Raw genomic sequence first — 13,560 nt, forward strand, 5'->3', positions numbered from 1 at the left:
GGAAGAAAATATATAGGTTATTAAGTTTTGAGTTAACCAGTCCATGCTGTTTGACAGTGAGCCAAAATCACTTCAATCACTTGATAATCTAGTGAACTGTTTGTATATTATAACTTAGCTCCAGCGCAGTGACTTTTGGTTATCAGATTCGTGGAACAAGCTGATTTTGTTTCTCCGTTACAAAGTCATAGAAAGAAAAATATACTGTTGAAGCAAAAACTTGACTTGATGACGAGTTTCCGAACACTGCCGGAAGGAAATCGACCCTCAAAGATTGCTTTGCCAAGTATAAAGGTGATGGAATGAGCACCGGAGACGGTGAACGCAATGGACTCCCAAATGAGGTTGTCACAGACGAAAACATCAAAAAAGTCCACAAAATAATTTTTGATCCCGTAAAGTGAAGTTGTTCGGGATAGCAGGCACTCTAGAGATACCAACTGAACGTGTACTTCATATCATTCACGAATATTTGTGTATGAGAAAGCTCTATGCAAAGTTGATGCCGCGCAAGCTCACTTTTGATCAAAAACAAAGAGTAGTAGATGATTCGGAGCAGTGTTTGGAGATATTCAAGCTAATGAATGCGAGCTTTCGCGTCAATATGTGATAATGGGTGAAATATGGCTTCATCATTTCACACTGAACTCCAATCGTCCGTTATCCCAGTCCGATGAACCCGCTCCACAGCGTGAGGAAACGCAACAGTCGGCTGGCAAGATTATGGCGTCTGTATTTTAGGATACGCACGGAATAATTTTTATTGACTACCTTGTAATAGTAGATGGTCATCAACAGATACTTCTACATAGCGTTTTTGGACCGTTTAAAGGACGGACAAAATCGCCGAAAAACGGCCGGGTTTGAAGAAAAAGAAAGGGTTTTTACACAATGCAATGTGTTACAAGTCAGTGAAAAGGATGTTAAAAATCCATGAATTGGGCTTCGAATTGCTTCTGGGTTCGCCGTGTTCTCCAGATCTGGTCTCAAGCGACTATTTCCTGTTTTTAGACCTCAAAAGAATGCTACCCGGGAAAAATTTTTTGTCAAATGAAGAGATGATCGCCGAAACTGTGGCCTACTTGAAGCAAAGGACAAATCGTACAAAAAAATGACAAGGTAGGAGGGTCGCTATAATCAGTGTTGGACGCTTGAAGGGAACTATATTTAAATTTTTTACCACTGTACCTGGTCCAACCACCCACAAAACTATTTACTCATTACAGACAAATGCTTAGCCTACCAACAAGTACTATATACTTATGTATAATATGCATTTGCATTTATATAAGTGCGTATACTTGTATATGTATGTATGTAGAACTTACTTTGCGGTCACACGCAGCCCTTTCATTTTGCCCCTTTCAATTCTAATTTTGCTCACTTTTTCACTAGATACAAATATTCAACATTTTGGCTTGGCTTGCACTGAGCCAACACTCATTGCCATCCCCCAGCCGCCCGCTCTGCGCGTTCGTTTGTGGTTTTTTTGCGGTACTTACCCAATAAGGCGCTGATCAAGATAATGATGCTGGCAAAGACCACCGCACTCAAGTGGACCAACGTAAATTTCGAACGACTAAATTTTGGCTTCTGCGAAACGTTGCGATTCTTTGCCGACAATCTGCTGGTGGCTGCGGCCAGTAAAGTAGTTGTTGTCTCATTGCGCGCTGCTGGCGGAGACAGAATGCATACATAGAAGGAAGCATAAAAGGAAAAAGAAAAAAAATTGTAAAAATGAAATGGAAAAAAGAAAGAGAAAAAAGTACGAGTTACCATAGTGAAAAGTCACACAAATACAGTAAAGTTGTAGAAAATATGCAAAAGTCAACATCATTAGCATGAAAGCGAAAGGACATTGTGGCGAAGAGCGAGTAAAAGCAAAAAACCAAAAAAACAAGCGAAAAATGCAAAATAAAAATTGCATAAAAAGTGGATAGAAATTTGTCGCATTCACATTACAAATAGACTTATTTTATTAAACTAACACCAAAAAAAAAAAACAAAAAAAGGAAACAAAGTTTGCCGAGGGAGAATGACTAAAAGGAAGCGTAAAACAAATACTGTTGTCAGTGATGCCGCATGGGTGACTTATAAATGGAAAAGAAGCAGAAATTCGCATTAAATTCACAACAGCTTTGGGCAAATTTCTTTAATTTTTTCTGTTGACAATAATTATTTGTATTTACTTTTTATTTATTTGTATATATTTATTGTCGAAATTTCTTATAAAAGGTTTATAAGTGGTTAAAAGCTATTCTAAGAGTTTGGAGAAGATGTCAAAGATCACTCGGGTATATCAGCAAAAGCAGAAAATGTTTAAGCAGCAAAGAAAATGGTGCGGTGAAATCGTTGAATTGTAGTCAGAGAAGCTGGAGAAGACAGATTCAGCTCATCTGAGTTCACGGAATGATTAAATCATGTTTAATTCCGTCAAACACAATCGTTCTTTAAGTACGACGACTTTTGTAGTCACTATAATTTGCTCAAAATGTCAGAACTATGGACAAATTTTACGACTACCACCATAATTGATTCCAAGTAACCGCAACGGTCTACAATTTCTAAGAAAACGAAGGCTGTTAACTCAATATATACTTCAAGAGTAGGTATTTATTATACTTTTTATGTCATTGTCGTGAAGAAATGATCGGAAAAATGTAACACTGTAAAGATATTATCCATTTCTAGACTTTCATCATTGTTTTCTGCAAGGTCCAGACACCACATACGAGCCGTATGGGCATTATTAACATTGCCACCTGCAGAAAGTGCAGGGCAGTAGACATGAGAGAGACGCTGAAACATCTCCTCTGCTTATGGTTGACCTTATCTAGAACTCGGTAGATATCTTAGATGTCTAGGAACGTCACAGTACAAGTGACTAGACGAAGTGACAGAGCTAGATATCAAGTCTTTTTTAAAGAGGCATTGAAGTGCTGCACAAGGTAAATCGCAGTTCGTATTAATAATGAAGCTCCATCGGGTATTACAAGGCAACTGTAGGTCTATATATGACGTGATTGGCAGCCAGTGTAACCTAACCTAACCTATGTCTGAGAAGGCTTTGCTTCCTTGTTTGTCTCTAATTTCAACCTTTAGAGGGATATGGATTTTATTGAAAGCTCCTATATTTTAGAAATATAATAGCAGCATAGAAGCCTTTGTAGATACAACCGCCTGCTAAAAAAACTTCAACAAAATCTAAATCGAAGCGCGAACTGTGGGTTATATTTTTCAGTTGGGACCATATTTTATTTGAGCTTTTATGCTGGGTTCGAGATACATTTTATAGCCGAACTTGGCTATGGATTTATGAAGCAAAACAACTGGTGCTATTTTTTAATATTTTTGCTATTTAAAGTATATTTTTAAATATTAAGCAGCAAAGGAATTTAATTTTACTTTATAGAAGCTGCAACTCTTCTATTTCCTAAGCAAAAAGTTATAGCAATATTGAATGCTGCTTTCATTTAATAAAAATTCATTTAATAAAAATGTGCCTATAAATCGGCTTGGAATATCCTTTAAACTTTTTTTAACACACAGCACTCTCCAAAATAACAAAAGTATCCTTTCAAATTCGAAAAATTCTAAAACTGCAACATCTATCAGAAAATACAATAACTTTCAAATAATCCAACACGCTGAGCCGTAAACTTTGTGGCATCATAGATGAAGGTTTGTTAAAAACTAAAATTACGCGAGATTTAGGCGACGGCCTCAACTCTTTATGTGTGAATAGGAAAATTGATATGCAAATACACGAGGCACGAGCGCAGTATGATAAGTCGGTAATAGCGGCATACTGCTTTGGAGGATTTTCACGGCTAGTAGCGGCATATTTCTCTGGTCATGTGAGTATGAAACAGTTAACCCGGGTTTCTGACTTGCTTAAACACTAGATTTCACCAAGGTAACTAGAATTTTCCCAATTTACTATGAAAATTGTTTTGTTGAAGCTAAAGTTGCTGAGACCGCTGGGTTTTTTTCGTTGAGAATCTAAGTTCTCGTTCAAAAGTAAGTACTTGAAAGCAGGATTAGAGTAATGTAATCTCGATCTTGAGCTCTTAATATCCAATGTTAGGGATTTGATTTCGGTAATGATTTTCACGAGAGTAGAGAAGCTGAGCTTAGTTTTATTTAAGGAGTTCTGGCAACTTCTTAATCTCAAAAAATAAGAAGGAAATGTTTAGATTTTTACATCTCATCTTCCTCCCTGCAACTTTGCGTCGTCCAAAATCTTTCCGCCGATCGCGTGAGTGCCAATGGGACAGTGTATAGCTAAGAAATCTATCATCTATCATCAAGTGTTGATTGCTAACCGATGCTTACTAAGCTCGCGCTAGGCATATACATCCGGGGACTGAGTTCACAACGAGGGCCATACCCTCCTTGACTAGCTTTGAGCTAGCTTAAATAGCGGACTGAATACATGCCTCCCTAAAGGCAGGAACACTTCCTATCCCTGAAGAAATAGAGAAGATACTGCGATAATTCAATCCTTCTCTGCTAAATCATGACCGGAGAGTGATCAGGCGGAAGAGGACTGAAGAACCTTATCGGCAAGGGCTGATACTTCCAAATAAGGAGTCCTTCAGCCCTCTCAGCGATACTACGTTATAGCTTCCCAAAGTGCATTTGTACGAATCCTCCCAAAAGAGGTCAGATATCTGTTGTGGATGTCTGCAAACTCCAGGAGTTATGGCGGAGAAGTAATGTCCAAACGGACATGGAAAGCGACCTTGTCCCTTCGGTTGTGGTGGGTACTAAAAGCGGATCGTCAACTGACGGATCGGTCTTCTGTCTTTTGATTTGATGATGGTTTTTTTCTTTTAAGTAGCTCTCTTTTTCATCCGAGAATATTAAATTACATTCTACATTTACATATTTTTTAGGCTCGAAAAAAGTCGATGACTTATCAGACTGCACTCCCGTGTACTATATATACCATATACTATATCATACTACATAAACCTTAATTTAATACGCTTTACGTGCAAACACCAAAGCGAAAGAAAACCAAACAAACTCTACAATAAACTGGCATATGAAAAAAGAACAGGAACAAAAAGTAATATTAAAACAAATACAGGCACACAAGCGCTTGCCTGTTCACAGGCACCCACACACACCCATGCATACATATATATATGTATATAGCACTCACCAATTTGTTCGACATTCGCCAAAAAGCCACCGGTGCAAGCGGCATTAACGCTGCCCGCCACCGTATTGTTGCTGCTGTTGTTGTGGTTGCTCTGGCCCTTGGCGGACGCTTGCACATCGCTCGGCTCGCCCGCATAGAACTCCAGCAACAATTGCGCGCCACTCGATTCTATTTGTGTTGGCATATTTAAATTACTTCCGCCGTTCAATTCAATGAGCAACGTCGATGAGAGCGACGGACCGTCACGTACTTTGATGTACTGCGCCGGACAGGGCAAGCGCAAAAAGTTCAAACTCAGCGCAATATTCTCCTCGCCATCCACCTGTAACGAGAACGAGTAGTGAAAACATGAAATCGTAAAACTTTGGAAAAATAAATACAACAAAAAAATACCGTTAATAAAACACACACACAAATTGTTGAATATGTGTGCGTTTGTGTATGCGTCGGTGCATGGCAACAAAAATATTATTTAGTGGGTGTATGAAATATTGCTCATATGCCAGCGGGCAGTAAGCACCAACAACTAAACCATTACCTTTGGACGCTAGCTGCGTGCCTAGGCAGACCGGTGCTGCAAATGCGCACTTTGCCTTTGCCTTTGCATGTGTATGTGTTTTTGTTGTAATAAGTTAGCGGATGTGCTCCTGGTTGTGTGTATATCCGCTGTTGCATATGAAATTCTACGTGCTAGTTGTTTTTGTGTGTGTAGTTGTTTTTGTTGCCTTTCTAAGTATCAAGTTGGAGTTGTTTTACGGTTGTTCACTTCATTAAAAATGCATGCGGCTGTTTGTGCTCGGCCATTTGTATGCAAAACTCCGCTATTAACTAACAACAACAGCAATAATTCAACTAAAAACTGTTCTAATAAAGAGCAGACATTTGTGGATGCAGGGTTGCAATTTTTATGGCGGATTAGTTTAGTTTAGGGTAGGATGTGAGTGAACGCTTTTTGGGGAAATCGTTGCGAGCGCATGAATTTACGATATTTTATGTTTTACTTACTACCAAGAAAGTTGGTTCAAAGGGTATATTCGGAGAGAGTAGAAATGTTCGTCATAGCTTCAGAACTGAAGACATTATCACTAATCAATAAAATATTGGGACGACCAAAATGGTAAATACTTGTTTATTTATTTATTATTATAAATAAAAAAAAAATAAGTTGAAGTTTGATTAGCAATACGAAAAGAGTTTTTGGACTACCCAATATTTGATCTCGAGCTTGCGAGTGAGATTGAAAACGGCCGAACAGATATTTCATATATTAAAATTTTGATTCTATTTTGCCTCTACATAATGCCGCAACGGAAAAATTTTTAACAAACTATACTTCCACACGTTTTGTCTCTCAATATGTCTCTCTCACTATTTGTGTAAGCTCGGAACTTTCAAAAATGATTCACAACTTATTGGGACTTGAAGTAGAAACTAATCAAATAGTTTTGATTAAACAAAAGACATTACGAACAGCTGAAAATTTTTCTGATTTGGTTCGAAAAATTAAAAGGAAAGTGTGATGACGAACTAACTTAAATTATAATTTAATGGGGCAAATTTAAATGAGAATGAGAACGAAGCATAATATTGCTACAAAAAATAGAATATTGATTCAAACAAGAACAAGTAAACGACCATATGGCATTAAGTTATTATATATTTATGGGAAATAAGTTAGGTTAGGTTATAGGATAGGTTAGGTTACTCTGGTAGGCCAATGAGCCATGCATAGACCAGTTTTGGTCCTTCCTGTTACCAGATGGAGTTCATTTACGACGTTCATGAGGAGTAGCAATATTTTAAAAACTCGAATGTACATCTATAAATTCCGAATTTTTCCGCCCATGAACTGCTCAATTCCTACCCAAAAAAGAAAATGTGGTTCACCCTGTGCAAAGTACGCTAGATATTTATATATATCTTTTTAAAGCACACCAAAAGAACGAGTCGATATTTCGCTGCCATCTTGCGTTCCAAAGAGATTTATTGATATCACGTGAGCTCAGCTATTTTCTTGTGTGGAATGTAAGAGGTGCATTGCACTGCTTACTCTAAGCAGGGTTCATCTTGCAGGAATTTTAATTGAATAGCGTCGCAGTGCCATATACACAGTGCCGCTAAAAATCTTGTCAGACTGATAAATCTTTCAAAAGTACTTGGAGTCTCAGCGTACTAGTTGCTCAGTTTTTGAGCTATCGATCTGAAATTTTATAGACGTCCTTTTCTCAACAAAAAAACTACTAATTTGTCGGGTTCAACTATATTAGATCACCACAGAATGCACATATCGTTACCTATATTTAGCTATGTTAGATAAATATAGGATATATATAACGTTATCTAAAATGCAAAACAACATATCATAAAAAAATCGAAATTAAGTTTTTTTGCTTATAATTCATTATATCATATTTCATAGAAGTATATATGCATAAAATTAGCTGTATTACACCATGCGTTATTTTTTATAACAAGATTGCATAAAATTTCAAGCTCCCGTCAGCTCAAGTATGAGATATAACCAATAGATAACCAACATATAACCAATATATAACCACTTTATAACCAAAACTCAAATTTTGTTTCAATAGGAGTGTTCTCTATAATAACGTTTTTCCTTCGCATGTAAACTTATAAAAAATGATGTTAGGCAATTTTGCATTTTAGGTGACAATATGTAGCTGTCATACAAACTGCACGATCAAATACAAAAAAGTCCGCGTATGGAAAACTTTTTTTTTTTTGACAGCATATCTTCACGAAAATTCTTAAAGATTTCCAGCAAATTGCTCAGATCGAACAACTATTGCACATATGTATGTATGTAGCTGTCATACAAACTCTTCGATCAAAGTCTTATAGTTGCTATGAGAAATGTACCTGAGAAGAGTATTATAGCCTCGGTACAACCGAAGTTATTGTTTTGTCTTATTTTTATCAATTATCAATAAAACAATTTTGATTCGATACCGTGTAAGTAACGGTAATATTTTTTAAAATTTGCGCAAATAATTCACTTTGAAGCTACTTGATATATTAAATAGCACTGAATTAGTGTTTTGACATGTTGAAAATTATCGCACGAAAGCCACGCGCTTGCAGAGGCAGCTATCTACAGTAACAATCGCAACTGCGGCGAGGTGTCCAATATGTGATTAAGTTGTGGTCGCACTCGGAAAGCTTTATATGTGCGGTATGTGTGTGTGTGTGTGAGAGCTTTAAAACTGTCAGTGATTTGATTGAACATAGTGCAAGCATAGAAAAGTTTATAGCAACAACAACAAGAAAAGTAGCAGCAATAAATTCTGTCTGTGTAAACGCATTTATCATAGTATTAGTAACAAAAACACTTATACATACATATGTACTTGTATATGTATATATAGGTATATGTATGTTTCTAAATATATATCTGTATCTGTTTGTACATGAGTAATCTCCTTCGATTTGCTGGCAAAGCCACACATTTATTTGCGTATTACTGCAGACAGACATACAAAGCGCACTAACGATGGAAAGATATATCGATATTGTACGAATGTATGTATATACATATTTATCTAGTTACTGCGCTGATTACAAATTTCAGTTTTCATAATTTATTTACTGTCTCTCAGGCATTTGATTTATCGACGCACTTTACTCAAGCGCACACAGAGCCATACACATACTTATGTATACTTTCACAAGAAAATAAATAACGTTTTGCTTTGTATTTTTGCCTACAAAAAATATAGCACAAATGTACATACATACATACTCACATATACATGTACATATATATGAATTGTTGCTGGTCTCTGTGAAAATAGTGCTGAACTTTGTGTAGAAAACACATACCCATGCATTTGCATGTGTATTTGCGTATAGCATTGTATATTACTTACTAGTTTTACAAAAGTTTTTTCACACTAAAGTTTTTCAAAAGTCTCGAAGCACAAAACAGCAGCAGCAAAGTGGGTAAGCTGGTTAAGAGAGTATTAAAATGAAGAAGAAGCAGCCGCAGCGGTATGTAGCTGCAGCGAAGAAAAGCGCAAAACATGTAGCAGCTAAAATGAAATGTTGTGCAAATCTTGGAAATAGAGACACACACACTAACACGGCAGCGAATAAGTCGAGGGAAAAGGATGAAAAAGGTCAACTGCTGATTTGCCCACAAGCCACAAAATGGCAGCAAAATAAAAAGCCAGCAAACCAGCAAAAAGTAATAATAATAAACCAGCAATACATACTGTATGCTGTCAAAACAAATTTGACACATAAAATATTGTATGTTTACACAGATTTAATAAATTCAACAAGTGGCCTAGCCGATAACAGCCGTGGTCAGATGGTTTTTATTATATTTGACCTATTGCGCGTGCATATACAAATGCAAGGCTTGTATGTGAGCATTTTGTTAGTATATGTAAGTATATACATATGTATGTATGTATGTATATTACAGACACATATACGCCCGCTTTACATTTTTCAACCCTTTTGCAGCTTTTTTTTTAATTTTTTCAACACTTTCACCTGCTTATATCCACCCCATAAATGAGCAGCAACAATATATCGTCACATAAAATGCAAAACAACATATCATCGAAAAAATCAAACTTAATTTTTTTTATTGCTTACGATTCACTACACCATATTACATATGCATATGTATGTAGCATAAAATATTCAGCTTTGGCTGTCGGATATAACCAATATATAACTATTTTATAACCAATATATAACCATTTTATAACCAAAACTCAAATTTTGTTTCAATATGAGTGCATGATAACCACTAGATAACCGTTTTATAACCAAAACTTTTGTTCCTATATGACTGGTTTCTATTATATCGTTTTTCCTTCGCCTGTAAACTTATGAAAAGGGATGTTACGTTATTTTGCATAATAGGTGACGATATACATACATACATACAAACTAGTTTGTACACAAAAATTTTGCTTATGTACTTATGTTTTGAGTGCAGTTATTCGGAAAAACCATGTTAATCTGACCGCTTGCTTTTATTTGGGGAAAAAGTAATTTAGTGAGTTGAAATTTTTAGTTTCAAAACTAATATTTGTCCACATTGGCAAGTGCAACAACAAAGCTTTTTCAGAAGTTTACAGCAGAGCTCATAACTGAGTATAATATATGCAGCAAATAAATAAATGGTTTTATATAAATTTGTGTATATACAAATATACTACTGTGGGCAAAAAGTAGTAAGACTTTTTGATTTAAATTTTACATGAAAATCAATTAATTGAAATATTTTTTTTCTAGGTTGATATGACTTTCAGTGACATCTGTGACAAATGTCCCATTAAAAAAAATCATTAGTGTTTAGAATACGCTTGTCTTGCTGAAGTACATAAGGCGCATCGGCGATTTTTACGATGAGTGAGATTATTAAACAAAGAAATTCCATTAAATTTTGTGTGGGAATTTCTTTACTGAAAAACTTCACCGAAATGTTCAAAATGTTGGCAAAGGCCTTCAATGATAATCGTTGGCCGCGCGCAAGTGTTTTTGATTGGTACAAATTATTGGTAGAGGGTCGAGAGCGCGTTGACGACGAACCACATCCAGGACAGCAACCAACATCAACTGATGATCAACACGTCAATAAAATAAAGGAATTGGTGCTTAAGAATCGACGTTTAATAGCCTGATATCTTACTGGCATGGTTGGAATATCGAAAAAATGAGTGAAAACCATTTTGAAACGTCATTTTGGCCTAAAAGTAAAGTAAAAGCACGATTCGTTCTAAAATCATTAAATTTTTTCGAGAAACAAAGTCGCGTTAACCTCTGTGCAACTATGCTTTTCGACTACCAGGATGTCGTGAAACATATTATTACTGGCGATTAGTGTTGGATCTATGTTTACGACCCCGAAACAGACGATCAATCGGCCGAATATCGTGGCAAAGGCGAGTAGAAGAAGATAAACCCAAGACAAAGCAGGTTAAAAATCAAGGTAATGTTGACAGTTTTCTTCGATTAACGAGGTGTAGCGTAATCCGAATTCTTTCTGACCATAACTAAAGATCAAATGATTATTATTAATCTCATTTAACGATCAAGCTAAAGCTTAGCGTACCAGCATGAAATTAATCGCTAAGAAAAAATCAATGTCGCAAAAAAATGTAAAAGTTGTACAGCAAATTTCGCCGTAAAATGTAACTGCAAGTCAAGGAGAAACTCTACAAGTGCCCAAATGTCAGCAAACCCCTCTCCAGCTGTCTACCGCACGGTCGGTCCGTTCATCAATTTATTATTTGATTGTCTCTCCAGCTCTATCCCTCTACCTCTGTCACTCACACTCACACTCACACTCACTCTCCAACTGTCTAACGGGACGCTTTGAAATTCATACAGCCATAAAAGTAAATTAATGCTGTCCGGCGTGACAATGACTTACAGCAACAACAACGACAACAATACCAACAAGCACGCAGTGTGCTGTTACTGTCGATGATTATTGTGTCCAGCCAACTCGTGCCATGCAATAAAATATAAGTTTTTTATCTTAATACGTTTTCATTTTTTCGCAGCAAGCGCTGAGCTGAGCTGGCGTTGGGCGACAATAATAATAATATGTGCTGCGCACTGCTGTGTTGCTGTATTTGCAACTACTACTGTGTAAGTGTGCGTACGTTTGTATGATCGTATGGAGGGTATGAGCACTTAACAATCGCTACGTGTTACAAAGTCATTGCTATTGGCGCTAAAGCAGTTGGCGTCATAACAATAAAATTGCGAAAGAAGGACAAACGGGAGAAATAAACAAGCTTACACAAATAGATGAGCGTTTGTGCAAAATAAAGTAAGAAAGATGATAGTTGCACATACATATGTGTGTGTTTTTGTGTATAGTAGAAGACTGGAGCAACCCGCAGTGCTATGCTAAAGGCTACAAATCCAGCAAAACAAACATGCACAGTCGGTAGCTAACCAAGTGAGCAAACGATGGTGCGTTCCACAGATGGCGGATGAGATAAATGAGATGTTTGAACAAATTTCGGTATGTCGAAAAATGTTTAGACGGAAAAGAGTGAACATTTATTTCTACAAAATTAATATTTAGTTGAAATTGGAAATAATACACAGCTGATCGGAGGCATGTTTGCGAAAAAAATCGTTTAAAAAATTTGAGAGGGATTCTCGAGAATAATATTTTAATATCCATCCAAAAATTAAAACAAAAAAAATTGTTAACTACTGCTCCGCAGTTGCATTTCTCATAGTATTAAGGGTATAACAAGATTTTTAACTTGATGTTGATCGATCAATTTGTATGACAGCTATATGCTATAGTGGTCCGATCTGAACCATATGTTTGGAGATTACAGTTTTGCCTTAGGTTATAATCTAGTTCCAATTATGTGAAGATATCTTGTCAAATTTAATAGTTCTCCATATAAGGACTAGATTTTGATCGGTCAATTTGTATGACAGCTATATGCTATAGACGCCCGATTTGAACAATTAATTCGGAGATAATAGCTTTGCCTTGGATCAAGATCTGGTCAAAATTTTGTGAAGATATCTTGTCAAATAAAAAAGTTTTCTGTACAGACACTTGATACCGATCCATCAGTTTGTATGGAAACTATATGTTAAAGTAATCACATCTGTACACTTTCTTCGGATATTAAATTATTATCTTAGAAATATTCCGTATCAAATTTTGTGAAGATATCTTATCAAATTTAAAAGTTTTCCATATAAGAACTTGATTTTCAAGTTGTTTTTTAAGAGTTTTGTTCCAAAGTAGTCCGATATCGGCGGTTTCAATAAATGAGTAGCTTCTTAGGAAGGTAAGGACGTGTGAAAAATTTTAGAACGATATCTCAAAAACTGAGGAACTAATTCGCGTATATATTTATCTCTGTGTGAAAAGAAGTTAAGTCTGTTTTCAAAATTAACGCAACCAAGTCTAAAAGGGAGATTTTTTCCACCAACTTTACCAAGAGTAGCTGCAAAAACAGACTCGAATCTGGTTTCCTAAGGCGTAATACTTATATGCTTGATTTAATAGAAATATTTGAGGACTGTTCTCTGAAGAAAGATCACTTTATAACTTTTGGTGAAAAAATAACGAGATTCTCAGTAAGTAACTCGGTTAACATGATTTGGGTACCCGGTCTTATAGGAATAGAAAAAAAATTAAAAGTGGAATTTACGTTCCGACCGACATTTAAATACAATTTTTATGGACTTGAGTAGCTTATCTCACTAAGTTTAACAAAATTTCATCATACAAAAATTACGCTTGTTAATCCCGTCACCGTGATGATTTGAATCTAATCTACACGAAATATCCCTGTGCAATTTTAATTTAACGCCATCTGTTTGTCAGTAGGAAAATTTATCACAGCTGATTTAGACACTACAAA

The 13,560-nt window shown here is 36.1% G+C and overlaps 1 protein-coding gene across 3 annotated transcripts in view; it reads right to left on the bottom strand.

The window, feature by feature from the left end:
* Positions 1-13,560, bottom strand: part of LOC120777359 — a 176,382-nt gene that overhangs the window by 5,391 nt on the left and 157,431 nt on the right. For 2 of the 3 annotated variants that reach the window (XM_040108628.1, XM_040108627.1), the window contains 2 exons: positions 5,171-5,492; positions 1,503-1,673 (listed from right to left, as the gene is read on the bottom strand). In XM_040108628.1, coding sequence (XP_039964562.1) covers positions 1,503-1,673; positions 5,171-5,492 — 493 coding nt within the window. The remainder of the gene's footprint in view (positions 1-1,502; positions 1,674-5,170; positions 5,493-13,560) is intronic. The other variant, XM_040108629.1, reaches the window with a different exon arrangement.

This window comes from Bactrocera tryoni, chromosome 5 (genome assembly GCF_016617805.1).
Source record: "Bactrocera tryoni isolate S06 chromosome 5, CSIRO_BtryS06_freeze2, whole genome shotgun sequence".
NCBI lineage: Eukaryota > Metazoa > Arthropoda > Insecta > Diptera > Tephritidae > Bactrocera > Bactrocera tryoni.